This window comes from Hyperolius riggenbachi, chromosome 4, assembly GCF_040937935.1.
Source record: "Hyperolius riggenbachi isolate aHypRig1 chromosome 4, aHypRig1.pri, whole genome shotgun sequence".
Lineage (NCBI taxonomy): Eukaryota > Metazoa > Chordata > Amphibia > Anura > Hyperoliidae > Hyperolius > Hyperolius riggenbachi.
This window is the reverse complement of record NC_090649.1, coordinates 433,084,686-433,099,943: the sequence shown is the minus strand read 5'-3', so window position 1 is coordinate 433,099,943 and position 15,258 is coordinate 433,084,686. Positions and strand designations below refer to the sequence as shown.

At 42.7% G+C, this 15,258-nt stretch overlaps 1 protein-coding gene across 1 annotated transcript in view; it reads left to right on the top strand.

Moving 5' to 3' along the window:
* TRMT6 (tRNA methyltransferase 6 non-catalytic subunit) overlaps positions 1-15,258 on the top strand; it is a 76,497-nt gene that overhangs the window by 27,433 nt on the left and 33,806 nt on the right. Inside the window, exon 4 of the mRNA XM_068232503.1 lies at positions 7,982-8,073. Within this exon, the coding sequence (XP_068088604.1) occupies positions 7,982-8,073 (92 nt within the window). The remainder of the gene's footprint in view (positions 1-7,981; positions 8,074-15,258) is intronic.

Sequence of the window (15,258 nt, the reverse complement as noted above, 5' to 3'; positions counted from 1 at the left end):
CCTGAGCCTGACAAAGCCGGCAAAGGAAAGAAGATTAGATTATATAACAGGGATAATACAGCCACGGTGCAACTAGGAAAGGCTGCAGTAAGACAGACCACATTAGAAAAGGTATAGGAACTTATAGGATAGAAGAAATAAGGCTGAACATTTTGTTAGAGTCTCTTTAACAGCTGGAGGGCCAAGTTTGCTCATGCCTGATCTAGATCATTTAGGTATGATCAGTAGTGATAAAGTTATTGGCAAATTAATGGGAGGAGATTAAAACACCTGTAGACTGAACTGGTTAATGACTGGATACAGCACAAAGCGATACTGATTGGCCTATTTTCCTCTACAAGGGTTTCCTGCTTTTTTTTGTATTGATTCTTTGCCCTTTAAATTCACAGAAATAATTACATATTAGAAAAGGTCATTTTAAAGAAGCCCAAGGTATGGCCATCTACTATATTTTTTTAATTGGTCGCATACTGTTAAATACCTTTGGATAGTCTGCTCATTTTTTTTTTATTATTATTGTTGCTTTGCATCCTTTATGAGCTGCTCATTTAGACTGTTTTCAGTAAAGGCTGGGGTTGTGTGCTTCTCTCAGAAGATGTGCACCGTCTGCAGTGTCCTTGGCCACTTGTTGCTTCTGGCCAAGCCAGCCTATTATTACATCCTCTCCACCAACTTCCTTTTGTGTCAGGCCGACAGCAGCGTGAAGCATGCTGATAGTCCCGCTGATGATCGTCTGTGTGAAAACAAAAGGTTAATTGACTCGATGACTTCCAGCAGGCGACGCCAGCAGAAGCAAAACGTTGCTGCAGCGGCTCAGAGTCTGCCACTGTGTACTGTCCAGAGACTTGCCAGGGCCCTAATATAATTACTGAGGATATGTTTTCATATCAAGAAACATTCCAGGAGAAATGCTGGTTTTCACGGATGAGTAATATTTCACAGTAATGGCCGTACACTGTGAGATCTTTATTGTAAACCCGAGATCCTATGGGGTTCCGTAGCCCAGTAATTACCCTTCTTATGTTTTTTTTTTTTTTTGGCTTGTTTATTTTGTTTTAAAGAAAACCTGAAGTGAAAATAAACTTATGTGATAATGAATTGTATTTGTAGTACAACTAAGAAATAGAACATTATTAATAAGTCTAATTGTTTTCCAGTACAGGAAGAGTTAAAAAACGTCAGTTGTTATCTATGCAAAAGAGCTCCTCTGAGCTATTTGACCCACTGGGTCTAATGCAGTCCTGTTTTCTGAAGCACTTAAAGAGAAACCGTGACCAAGAATTGAACTTTATCCCAATCAGTAGCTGATACCCCCTTTTACATGAGAAATATAATCCTTCTCACAAACAGATTATCAGGGGCTGATTTTGTGGTGAAACCCCTCCCATAGGAAACTGTGAGGACCATGGTCCTGTCAGTTTCCTGTCTGTGAACCTCGTTGCATTGTGGAAAATAACAGCTGTTTTACTGTTTACAGCTGTTTTCAACTGCTAAAAAAGCACTGGCATCACCTGCCAGCAGTAAAAATGTCACCATGTGATAAATGTCAGAATGTAAATCAGGGAGAGGAAAGAATTTACAATGGGCAAACACTGACTAAATAATTTATACATAATTATTCTAAAAATAAAGCACGTTATTACATTCTGTTCACTGGAGTTCCTCTTTAAACGGCCAAGAAACAGTGAGAGTCCCTGGTAAACACTGAACTCTTTACAGGTACATTATATGCTATTGGCTGCCCAGTGGTGCATAGCCCTTAAAGGGGCACTACAGCGAAAAACTGTAAAATATGTGCAAACATATACAAATAAGAAGTAGATTTCTACTACCTACTGTAAGTGACAGCAACATAGAAGAAAAGTCATTTATGGCTCATTTTACTCTGGAAAAATTGTACTTCTTATTTGTAGATGTTTGCGCATATTTTAAATTTTACAGTTTTTCGCTGTAGTGCCCCTTTAAGTGGAGAACCCCAGACCTGGATATAGTCTTGGTTAAACGACGACTTGATTCCCTGATGCTCATGGATAGGATATTTTACCACATTATAGTAAACCTTGATCACTTCAACAAGGTTTGAAGATCCTGCAGAAAAGCATGAGTTTGAAATTTGACTCATTTTTGATTATCGATGTTGCACAATTCAAACATAAGTCATTTGACGTCTGTTTTTTTTGGACATACATGTTGCCATAATATTTATCCTTTATTCGGCATTGTAATGTTTCTTTTCATAAGAATTGCAGTGAAGGTTCACCATTCTTTGTCTGTTACTAGATCCTTTTGAGTTTCCGAGTTTATTCTGTTTGTTCAGATCCATTTATGGTTCCATTCTCCTGTTCATTTTGCATTCTTTATATACAGTTGATTAGAAGCTGTTCTTGTCAACTCCTGGAACTTGTACCTTTTCCATGCCTATTTGAACTGATTGATAATATTTTTTGTACTGTTAAAAATGCCCACCCGTTTAAAAATGAGCACTAGCCCCCCCCCCTTCCCACCTCCGCAGTGCATGTACAGACGCATCCCGATTGGCCATCCACCATCGCTGTCCAGAGTATATGCACACAGGGAGATGCTTGCTTGGCAGTTAGAAAAAGCTGTTATTTCCCACAATGCAGTGAGGTTCACAGACAGCAAACCATCAGGTCTGGAAGCAGGGACACACATACACAGGGCAATGGGATGCAGAGACACTTGCAAATTATTATATAGGATTCTGACTATCATAATAAACTACGTTTACTAATAAATAAAAAAAAAAAAAAAAAAAGTGAATGACCGCTTGAGATAAGGTTTTACTGCAGGAAAAATCAAAGGGTCTTTATTTCTGCTTTTTTTTTATAGTTTAAAGGGACTCCAAGCAGTGCAGAACCTATGGAAAGATGCATACCATTTTGAAGCTCTCTTTCTCCTTTTTCCAACGATGTATAAACCGCCGCCCTACGCCTTTTAGTTTTCCCTATTTTCGAGATCGAAATCGCGGCCGCCGCAATTTCGATCGCGAAAATAGTGAAAACTAAAAGGCGTAGGGTGGCTGTTTATGTGTCGTTGGAAAGAGCAGAAAGAGAGCTTCAAAATGGTATGCATCTTTCCATAGTTGCTTGTATTACACAGGACGACTTTTCCCCCAAAGTCAGCAGCTGAACTGCTGACTTTGGGGAAAAGTCGTCCTGTGTAATACAAGCAACTATGGAAAGATGCATACCATTTTGAAGCTCTCTTTCTCCTCTTTCCAACGATATATAAAGCCTTTTAGTTTTTGCTATTTTCGCGATCGAAATCGTGTTTGCCGCGATTTCGATTGCGAAAACTAAAAGGCGTAGGGCAGCGGTTTATATATTGTTGGAAAGAGGAGAAAGAGAGCTTTAAAATGGTATGCATCTTTCCATAGTTTCTGCAATGCTCGGAGTCCCTTTAAAAGACAGAGGGTGGTTTTAGAACTTCAAATGTGGCAGAATGATAAAATCTTATAGAAAAAGCTATACAACTGAAAATAAAAATGACTTTCTTTTTTTCTTTGCTACTAAAGCTTTATTCATTATCCGTAATACACATACAATAATTAGATCATAAGTTGTTCTTTTTTTCGCTTCGGGTTTGCTTTAATCTGTGAATGAAGATTTTCAGTTCTGGATAAATTAAAGCAGGGATCCGCCTTCCCTATTTTCAGCAAAACCTGAACTGTAAAGGTGCTCTTTAATGGTACATGTTCCCAAACAATCGACCATATAATTGATCTGGAACAGTTATTGGAAGCCGATCAACAACGAATAATCCTTCTACCGATCGGTCTGTCGATTCGAATTTCAGAACTATTCTTTTTGTCTGAACGGAATGCTTATCGTTTTCTCGGCTGTTGGTGGGCTCAAATGATCGTTTCTGCTTGATCACAAGCATCGGACCGGATAGTTGATTGTTTGTTTAGGAAATTGTATGATTAGTGGGCACCTCTAGGATGATCAATGAGATGTAAATAACTTCTCCTTGCGCTCAGAACTTCCTGCCAATTTTTATTGGCCTAAGTTGCATAGCATTTACATTAAATTTGAATGCAAAGAGAAATTATCCTTAGTGCCTGGACCTCACCACTTCTGCTTGATGTGTTTGTGATAGTCAGTGCTTACCAAATTGTCATCACTGGATAGCGTTCTGGTAAAGATCTTGCCTTTCATGTAGTATTTCTTTACCCTTTGACAATGGTTCAAATCCTGGCTTAAAGCGGATCCGAGATGAAAAACTAACTATAACAAGTAACTTGTCTATATATCTTATCTAAAGTTTAGATGGTTTACACAGCAAAGCTAGCTGCAAACAGTTTTAATAGAATATGATTATTTATTCCTGTGATACAATGACAGCAGCCATGTTGTTTGTAAACATTACACAGAGGCAGGCTTATCTGTATCTTGAGCCATCAGCCTAATCCCCTCTCCTACTCCCTCCTCCCCTCTGCCTCTGAAATCAATGGCTAGTAATAGCTCCCCCTCCTCCTGCCCAGACTGAGCTCCCATGAGCCCTTGCTACTGCCAAGGCTCTCTGAACCTGTGGGCGTGGCTTATTTAGTTTATAGGGAATTAGAGTATTAAAACAAAAACAAAAAAAGTATTTGGCTTGAGATATGCCCTATAAACAATAGGAAAGGAACACACTTATGCAATGTGTAAAAGTTCACCTCGGATCCACTTTAAAGGACACTCGAGGTGAAAATAATCAAATTAAACAATTGTATCTATCCTCCTTCTCCTAAAAATGACTTTTTAAGATATTCCTCAGTTTTATTTTATATTTAAATCAACTTTACTGTTTTGTTGTTTTTGCTCAATGACATTCATTGAAGTATGCCAGAGCCAAACTCTATGAACTATTTAGCATTTTTTCTCTCTTTTCTGCTCTCAGAAGCCATTTTATGCCAGGAAAGTGCTTTATAGTTGTATTTTCTGTCAGTCAGGGTCACACTGTAGTCCGACTCAGTCCTGACTCTGACAGGAACTGCCACTTACATACCTGATGTTTAACTCTTTCAGGCATAGAAAGAAGAAAAGGAACACAGCATAGTTATTTGTGTGCTAGGCACTGTATAGACGCGTGTCTATCTCATCATGTCACATGTCACCTCGGGTATCCTTTAAGCCAGTACATAAAACAGTAATGAGTCTTTGGGCAAGGCTCCCTATTGAGCCTGGTGGCCCCTGGAGCACACCCTAAGTGGTTGTAGCCCTGAAGCGCTTTGAGTCCGCCAGGAGAAAAGCACAATATAAATGTTGTGTGTTTTGTCTTATTTAATGTACCCAGGTGAATATGTACCGTTAGGCTCTGTTCCTACTTCAGCTGAGAACAGAATTTTTTTTTGTCCTTTCTCCGCTTATTGCTAAACGGACAGTCAACGACTCCCATTTGTAAATGGGAGCCATTCACACTTGTCACTCTGCAAGGGATCTGTGGGATCCATTTCAGTAAAAGGGCCACACTTCTGTGCAGCCCACGAAAATCCTGGGCAGGCAGATGTGCTCCTCCATATAGCCTACAGTGGTAACGCATCTGCCCTGGGCTCCAGCCGGACTGCTGCGGACCATCAGAGCAAACACTATATAGACTGTCTGCTCCCACTGGCCGCACGTGATCCGGCACAAGTGGGAACCATGCCTAGGTGTTGCTACTGGACGAAATGGATAAATTAATTGGTGCCGACGAATTGGGCACCACCATATGCCATTATGTGATATATAGCTATAGCAGCCCTCACATACGTGCTTGCAATAGCCGGAGGCCACATTACGATATATACGGCATAGATCATCCGCCAGCAACAGCTGAAGCCCGAATTACATCTCCTCCTCAACAATTACATTGTCGGTAAGGGAATAGTATTGAAAATGCCCAGGACATTTGGAACAGCATTGTTGTCTTTTAGCTTCACCCTGCGCCCACATTTTCTGGTACCTTTTTCACATGCACGCCTCTTGGAATATTTATCCTTTAAAGGAATCATGAGGCTATTTAAGCTAGGCAAAATCTACTTACTGGTGGCTTCCTCCAGCGCCTTGCAGCCGATATGTCCCTTGACGCAGCTCCGATCCCAGCCAACGGCCTGGGATCCCCACCGGTGCAGAGGAGGCCGACCTTGCGATGTCATCTTGTACTGCGTCTGTTCAAGCACTGCTGACAATCCTTTGCTCGTGGGCTGGAGTTGGGCTGGGCTGGCAGTAGTTCTGCGCCTGCTCAGGAAAAAAATCTGACATAAACAATGGTTTCTGTGGTCTTACGTCTACATAAGACTTTCCTTGAATCACACAGTCTTTTGTTGGTGTAAGGTTATAAAGTGCTAATTTCCTCAAGTGACTTATGGTATGTTTATTCAGCTCCCACACAGACAAATCTTGACCTTTTTTTTTTGTTTGTTTATTTGTTCATTCCTGGCTCTTACAAGTGTTTTTCTCAGCTGCACTGGAGTTTTATGATCTCTGATTAGTTATTAGTGAGAGTTTGCCATTCTCCCTGCAGTCAGACTAGAGACAGACTGCCATTTAGAGCTCTGGTATCATAACCCTTACAGTGAAAGCATAAAAAGGAACACAACCTAGACAAGACAAGACAAGACAAATAACATTTATATTGCGCTTTTCTCCTTGCGGACTCAAAGCGCCAGAGCAGAGCAGCAGCCACTAGGGCGCGCTCTATTGGCAGTAGCAGTGTAAGGGAGACTTGCCAAAGGTCTCCTACTGAATTAGTGCTGGCTTACTGAACAGGCAGAGCCGAGATTCGAACCCCGGTCTCCTGTGTCAGAGGCAGAGCCCTTCACCATTACACCATCAGCCAACCTACTAGTTCTGCTTAGGATTGGAACTGTACATGCACATGTTTATCATGCCATACATGTAACTACTCAGATGTTTCCTTTGGTCACAGCTCTAGACCTAATCATGTGCCACATTGCAATATCTTTGTGTCACCGAGCTGCTGCTGAGAGGGGAATGCTTACTGCAACTGTTGCGTACACAGCTTCTTCATTCAAATACAAGAGATGGCTCAAGCCACTGCCTCCCACCATATGAGGTTTTGCGTAGCGGGGTCATCACACCAGGTTAATGACCCACTTGTACTTTATCAAGCATCATCTCTTCTTCCGTTCATCTTATGTTTGGATTTTGGTCAGTTGAGGTTGTGTTGGCCCTTGCAAAGTGTCGGCAAGTCTGAGTCTTTTGCTCTGATGTGGACATTCTAAACATCCTCAGCATGGACAGGAACTGGCTCACCCCTTTTCTCTTTAGAACAAATATGTACAATATTTTCTGGACAGTAAGATGCTCCTGACCATAAGATGCACCTAGGTTTAGATGACAAAAACCAGAGAAAAAAAATACTAAACCTGGTGCTTTCATGGTGCAGGGGCATCTTGTGCATCTTCTCCCCCAAATTATTATGTCCTCCTTGTACTTTTTTTGTGCTCTGTTTCACTGGTGGTGTAGTGTAGTTATTACACCAGCAATGTCCCCGGGCTAGGCTCTCCGTCCCTCCTTCCCTTACTCAGACTCACACTGTACAGCTTTGAGGACCAGTGTAACTCGCTCTCCGTCCTGGGAGTAGCGGCTCTGCTCGCTATACTCCGGCAGGCGTTCTTCCACCAGTGGTGGAATGGAGCACTGGGACATTTAGGATTCAAAGGGGAGGGAAGGAGAAGGAGCCCAAGGACCACTAGGCTGCCAGGAATTCAGGGGGGGAGTCTGTGGTGGCACATGGAGACCATAAGGCACTTTAACATTTCCCTCCTCTTTTGGGGGGAAAAAGTGCTTCTTATGGTCCAAAAAATACAGTAATTGCAGATTATAAGGCTGCAATCCATTTTTACTTCCTGCTTTATGCAGACTTCTGAACCAATGACACAAATAGGAATGTGAAGGTAATTAATGTAATATAGATGAAATATGTTGCATGGGTTATTATGTGGAGTTACCGTTTCTCTTTTTCTTTCCTTCAGGAAATAGTTCAGCAGCTCATAGAAAACAGCACAACTTTTCGAGACAAAACAGAATTTGCACAAGAGAAGTATATCAAGAAAAAGAAGAAAAAGTAAGTTTTTCTTATATGCTTCTTCAGGGCCGGCTCTAGACTTTTTGCTGCCTGAGGTAAACTTGTGAGGATGCCGCCTCCCCATTTGAAATAATCGCACAGAACTCCACAATTTACTCTGCTTCATTTAATGTTCTCACATAACATGCTGCAGCTCAACAAGCTTTGGTTGAACTCGATGGACGTAAGTCTTTTTTTTTCAACAATAGCACACTGGCTGTGAGTCTGTGACAAACAAACTGCTCAGCCATTCCTCAGCCAGTCAGGACAGCAGTGGGAGAGGCAGCAGGTGGTCTTCCTTTTGCTGTGCAAGTCAAATGATACACTGCTGCTCTCCTGCCTCCCCCCCCCTCCTCACTCACTGTCAGACTCCTCACACAGCACAACAAGCTGCTTTTCCCCAATAATGACCTTCACCTCGCTCTCCTCTCTCTTCTCCTCCTACTCTGACTGCATGCTGTCAGTGTAAACACAGTACAAACATGCTGCCCCTTTAATCTCTGTGCCCGATGCAAATGTTTAACCTTGCTTCATGAGAGATCCGGCCCTGTGCATCTTAGATTTCAGTAAGGCCTCAGCTCACTAATGAGATCCGTAAAGAAGAATCCCGGTTATGGGTATTTAAAGATAACTAAAGCTTGGCACAAGTAAGTCTCAATAAACGCGTGCGACTTTTCCAGCGATTTTTAGGGAGTCCTAGCTTTCCAAAGCCATACTATATTTATGCCTGACCGGGCTTTCAAGAAACACATCATCATCTCCACATGTTTGTATAGGCGTTGTGCACAATTGAGTTAGATAAGGAATCTAGTGGTGAGTGAGGTATAATGCTTATGGCATATGATTCATCTATTGGTGTTCACACGTTTATTCTGCCTTTCTCCTTGAATATGTTGTTTTGTATATTCAATGGCTTCCTCACTAATACATAACAGTAGATTCTTCATATGTACTGCAAAGTCCCTCTTGAAACTGAATGCTAAAAATAGGCCTAGTTAATACAGTGCAATCTCTGACTCAGTATGCACACCATGCATGAACTCTGTATTAAATGTTAAAATACAGTAATTGAAAGTATATTAACCTCCCTGGCGGTATGATTATTTCCAGATTTTAGGGTCTTTTCTGAACATTTCAGACCCTAAAATCAGGAAACGATCATGCTGCTAGGAAGCCAGCAGCAGCCCCTGCTCTCACTCACCTCCCTGGGCTCCAGCGCTGCAATTTTACCTCCATCCACCGGGTGGCGCTGTAACAATTAATGAGGGTAATCTTACCAGAGTGACTCAGAGCCTCCAGGACAGGAAATAGAAGGGCTACCAACATCTGGATCACCTTGGAGGTATGTAAAAGCTCCTGGCTGCCTCCATTCACTTTCATTAAGCCTCCGGCGGCTAGCCAAAGCTCAGCTCGGGATTACCGCCAGGGAGGTTAACCTTGTGAGGGCCATGGAACCCAGTCTTAAATTACAGCAGAGCCTACAAAAAGCCTTCACTACTGTGAGTTCTGCTGAAGATTTGTTCTGGTTGGTTGAGAATTCTGGTTAGTTGAGTTCTGGATAACTAGGACTCTGCTGTATTATTGCATACCGTATACCGTACAAAAAAATTATACATTTTTGAAAAATGTAGCAATAAAGCAACTCCTAAACTGTGCATATACTATATAGCATCTGTATTATTTTTATCTTTTAGATGTATAGTTTGCAAAGAGTCCAGGAGCCCCAAAAGTGGCCCAAAATGTCCTAGAGCGCCAAGGCCCTCAACCCTGTACCACGGGGTCACTACCATTATGGTATCAAGAAGGACCTGCACCACTGTATAGAAAATAGCTCAATTACGTTATTGTAGCATAAATCCAAATAGTGACAACGACAGCCCGCTGTTTCGGCCTGCAATGGCCTTTCTCAGGTTGCCCAAAAGTCAATACTGATATTGACTTTTGAACAACCTGAGAAAGGCCATTGCAGGCCGAAACAGCGGGCTGTCGTTGCCGTCACTTTTTGGATTAATGCTACAATAACGTAATTGAGCTATTTTCTATACAGTGGTGCAGGTCCTTTTTGTGTGATTTTATTTTCTATCTAATGGTCTGCTGCCTCCTATACAATACACATTCTTCCTTTTTTTAATGTTATAGTTAGGCCTTACTTTGAAATCTTCACTTATTTTAAAATCTTTTTTTGAAAAATAAAAAAATAAACCAGTTAATAGTGAGAGTCAGCTTGAAATAAGGTTTTCCTGCAGGAAAGTTCTGCTTTGCTTTACAACTTAAAAATCAGAGTGTACATTCTAAACTGCCAACTGTGAGGCCGGCTTCAGAGTCTGGATTGGCGGCAGCGTTGGGGGGTGGCCCAGGGGCCACACCGCCAAAAACAGGCCTTTGGGGAGGTCCGCATTAGGATGCGTAATCCCCTTCTGGCCAGGATCCAAAGCAGGAAGTGACGCAACGCCAACATTTTGGCTAGCCCTGCCTCGCCATAGACTTGCATGTCTTCCGGTCTGACCCAGGAGCCGTATGGCCGCGTGGTAGATCTGTGACTTCCCGCGCACAGCACCGGATGCTGTATGAAAGCACCCATAGGCTTTCATTAGCATAGTGGTGAGTTGCGGTAAAATGACCCACTGCGCCGCACTAGTGTAAAAGGGCCTTGACAGTCTGATGCAATGCTTTAAATAAAGCTATAGAGTTGAAAACAAAAATATGAGACTCTTTTCTTTGTTACTAGTGTTCTATTTATTATCTGTGCTATACATACAATTCATTATCTCTTATGTTTATTTTAACTTCATGTTCACTTTAATGCTGGATCCACACGGTGCGTTCGCGCACTCGATTTCCCGCTCGATTCCCGTCGATTCGTTTATTTCCAACATGTCCGATTTGGATTTCGATGGATCGTTAGGTCGATTCGCATGCAAAGTATGCCGAATCGACCTAACGATCCATCGAAATCCAAATCGGACATGTTGGAAATAAACGAATCGACGGGATATCGAGTGCGCGAACGCACCGTGTGGATCCAGCATAAGAAACCAGAGGTGTCCAAGGGTAGGGATAGCCAATTGTTAAAAAAATGGAAAAAGTACAATAATGACCGCATGCAAAACCTATCCTACCTTATTTAATGAGTTTTTTATGGCTGGTAGAAGTATAACATTTATTGTGCCATTGATCCACTGTGGAGCAGAAGCAGCAGGAGGTGAACAGACGAGAGAAGATGCTTCTCAATTGATTCATCTGCTTAGCATCACCTCTGACCCCCCCCCCCCCCCCCCCCCCCCCCCCCCGAGGTGCTCCCTGTGCTCAGTCTGCTGCATCAGCATCTCCAGCCGGCTGTTCTCAGAACTCCAGAGCCAGTAGCACGGGGAAATGAGCAGTGACCTGTGACTTGCTTGCTGAAGCAAGCATTGTCAATGCTGCACCCATTTCTGGGATTGCTGTTATGAATTATATAAGAGCTCATAAACCATTCTAACACCACGCTTCTGATGCATTCAGTACACCAGTGCAAAGTGCAGTGAGGATGTGCAGAATGAAATTAGCCTTAGATAGTTTTCAACTGATCCAGCTGCTGAAAAGGTAGAGCCAATTGCTATGCATTTTTGGGAACCTTAAAGGAGTCATCGGGCATAAAATGCTGCCCTCTGATAGACTTACCCAGGGCTTCCTCCAGCCCTTTGCAGCTGACATGTCTCACGCTGCATCTCCGCTGGCAGCTGCCGGCCTGGGGTCCTCGGGGATGCAGAGGCCAATCTCCTCTAGTGGGCCTGCGCAAGCACCGCTGTCAATTGTCAATCAAGCCCACGTTGTCTGTGGTGTGCTGCACAGGCCAGAAAAATTTGGCCTATGCACAGCCTTGTGGGTAATGACATCACATGCAGCTCATTTGTGATTTGCATATGCTGATATCAAAGGCTTGATATCTCAGTACTCAAAGCTCTTTCAAACTCAAAATTTGAAGGGTAGGGAGGGGACCACCCAAACTACCCCTGTGCAGATCCTCCCTCTCCCCACTTGTTCACAAGATAGCTTCGATATACCCTATGTCAGGAACCAACTGGGATATGGGGCTGCAATTTGGCACAGGGATAGTTGGGGGGGGGGGGGGGGGGGAGCTCTTTGACCCTCTTTACCCTCAAAATGGATTGTGAAAGAAGTATGAGCTCTGAGATATCGAGCCTTTAATATCAGTAGCATAATATAATTTATATAGGATCCTAGTGGAGAGCAGAGAAATGGCAGCAGAAGTACAGGATCAGACACAGCACTGACATAGCAGCCTAGAGGAGCAGAGTAGAGCAGAGGAATAGCAGAAAATAACAATGTTAAAAGCATTCTGTTTCATACTGAAAATCGTAGCAACATTTTTCCACAACTGCTTTTGCAATTCTCATTCAGGAAATGAGCATTGCTTCACAGAATTGCTACAAAATAGCTGTAAATTTTGCAGCAATTTTCAGTGTGAAACAGGTCCCTAAGCAATCTGTATAAACTTGGTTATCTATATAAGGAAAAAAAGGGGATTTTCTTCAACTAGGGAAAGAAAAAAAAAACACCTCTAGCCCTGCATGCCAATAGTAAACATGATTCCTCCCATGCTGCATTAGGCACTTTTTCTACACAACACATATCTTTTTTTTTTTTTTTTTTTTCTCTTGCTCATCTCTTCTTCCCCTAATAACACACGCTCTTTTCCTTTGTTTTGTAAACATACATTTCTCCATACAGTTTCTCTTGAAGTGGGTTCCGATATTATACAAGTGGCACAATGCTGTAAAGACTTTCTAAAATCATAAACTTCCAAAAAGCTACATTTTATTATGTAATGTTATTTTGTTCTGTTGAAATTGTATGTACTCTGTAGTTAATTACATTGTGAGTCCTCAAGAACAGCGTGACATGACAGTGATAATAAAGGCAATTGTGCCCAACATTTCCTTCTGCCTCGCAGCCGTGAGTAATTATCTCACTCTGTAGCAGCCTCCCTCACCTGCAGATTTACCTGTTGTGATCCTTTCATAAAACACGTCACTGTTTGTGAGACCTGTCACTGCATGAATGGGCTCTTTTCCTGTTCATAAATAGATAACCATGTAAGATTATCTTGTGATCATTTTCCACTTCTATGGTTAGTATAATGAAACTAATTTAGCAAAAGAAGACAAAGCACATACTCACCAGGTTCATAAATGAATAATCTAGGGAAAGTGATGTGCAAACAGCACCTAATCAGAAATAACCTTATAGAACAGCTTAAAGTGAATGGGAAAAGCATTTAAAAAAATGAGATAGCTACTTACCCAAGGAGAGCAAAGGCTCTGGGTCCTATAGAGCCTTCCCGTTTCTCTCCTGGTCCCCTCGTTCCAGTGCTGGCTCGCCCGGTAGCAGTATTTGACTACATTCGTCAAATACTGCTTTATCCGGCCGAAGGGGGCTTCAGAAGTCTTCACGGAGCCCGAGTGCTCCTGAAGAAGGGCGGCCCTGTACTGCGCCTGCGCAAGCACGCTCTCTTGCACGCTCACGCCTGTGCAGTATGGAGCTGCACGTCTTTGGGAGGACGCGGCTACCGAAGACTTCCAAATACCCTTTCAGCGGGGGATTGAAATGGGGGGGGGGGGGGGGAGCCAGCACAGGATAGAGAGCACCGAGAGAGGAATGGGAAGGCTCTATACAACTCAGAGCCTTCCCTCTCCTTAGGTAAGTATTTGCTTCATTTTTTTTAAATGCGGTTCCTATTCACTTTAAGGGGGCAGAGACTGCTGGTATGTAAGTGGTTAAAGAAACGCAAATCAAGATCACTCAAATATCGCAGTACAATGAAAAATATGCATTTATTGTGAAAAAAATTGCCACCGCAAATACTAGCGATTTTGCTAGCGATTTTGCGATCCGTAGTGTGAATGGGCCCTCAAGGACCAGAGGCCGCTGGTACAATAAAGACGAAATCCCGACGAATCGCCGTGCATACCTGCCTCAATCCCCGTCACCGCCGCATGCCGCAAACCTTCTGACATCCACTATGCCCGTCTCTATGACGGCAGAGTCATGTGAGCTGGTCAGGAGCCCCTTTCAATGGCTCCTGACCGTGTCGATCAATGTAAGCCAATGGGAGCGACTTACATTGATAGACACAGCCAGGAGCCAATGAAATCGGCTCCTGACTGGCTCACATGACTCTGCCGTCATAGAGACAGGCAGAGCCAGTGAGCTGCAGCAAAAGACGTCGGGTTTGAGCGGCGCGATCGGCAAGGTGTGACGGAAACTGAGGATGCTACATCCTGCCAGCCAGGAGCCCACCAAAACAGGGCGTAGATTTCAATCATTATGGTCCTCAAGTAGTCAAGTAGTTAACATTGCAATCGTGATCACTGAAAAAGTGCTGCTTGCACCATGTTTGTGTTTACCAGGAATGGCTGGCAATCGCGGCAGTGAGATCACTGCTATATCATTGTAATTACACTAGCACTTTTAAAAGCACTAGTGATTGCCGACAATTCAACTATTAGTGGTAAATGAAAAAACAGGTTTTTGGGGGGCGCTCCTCAATTCTAATAGCTCCTATTACCTTCATTGCTGCATAGACATAAATGTTACATCAACATCAAAAATACAAATATTACAAATTCCATGCGCTGCCTTACTTTTTAGTGGACTGTAAGGCAGTGCATAGTATTTGTAATATTTGTATTAGTGGTAAATGGCCGCTAATCTCCCCAGTGTGAATGGGCCCATAAAGCCCAATTCTGGGAAAACTGTAAACTTTTTTTTTTTTTTTTTTTTTTTACTTCTATCTTTATGCAGTGCAGAAAGGTCCTATCCTGTGTCAGCTGGCTGCCTTGCAGTGCAAATTTGACAAATGCTAGGCTCTGCTTCTCCATAAAATGGTTCCATGAGGTCTGACAAGAGAAGTAAAAGACATCTTATATAGCTATGGAGAGCCCTATCCAGTTTTGCTACACTTTTCGGCACGCCCCTATATCTCAGCAACACTTACCAGCAAATGTTCCACCACAGGAAATGCAATTACCGTATGTTAGTGGACCTGAACTCTTGCACAGGACACAAGGAAAACCTAACAGAAATGCACCCCGTATGTATTTGAAGAGTTTAGCCTGTGTAATTCCCCCTCATTTGTGTCTAATCACTAGTTGTAATTTGATCTCCCTCCTGTCACATGACTGC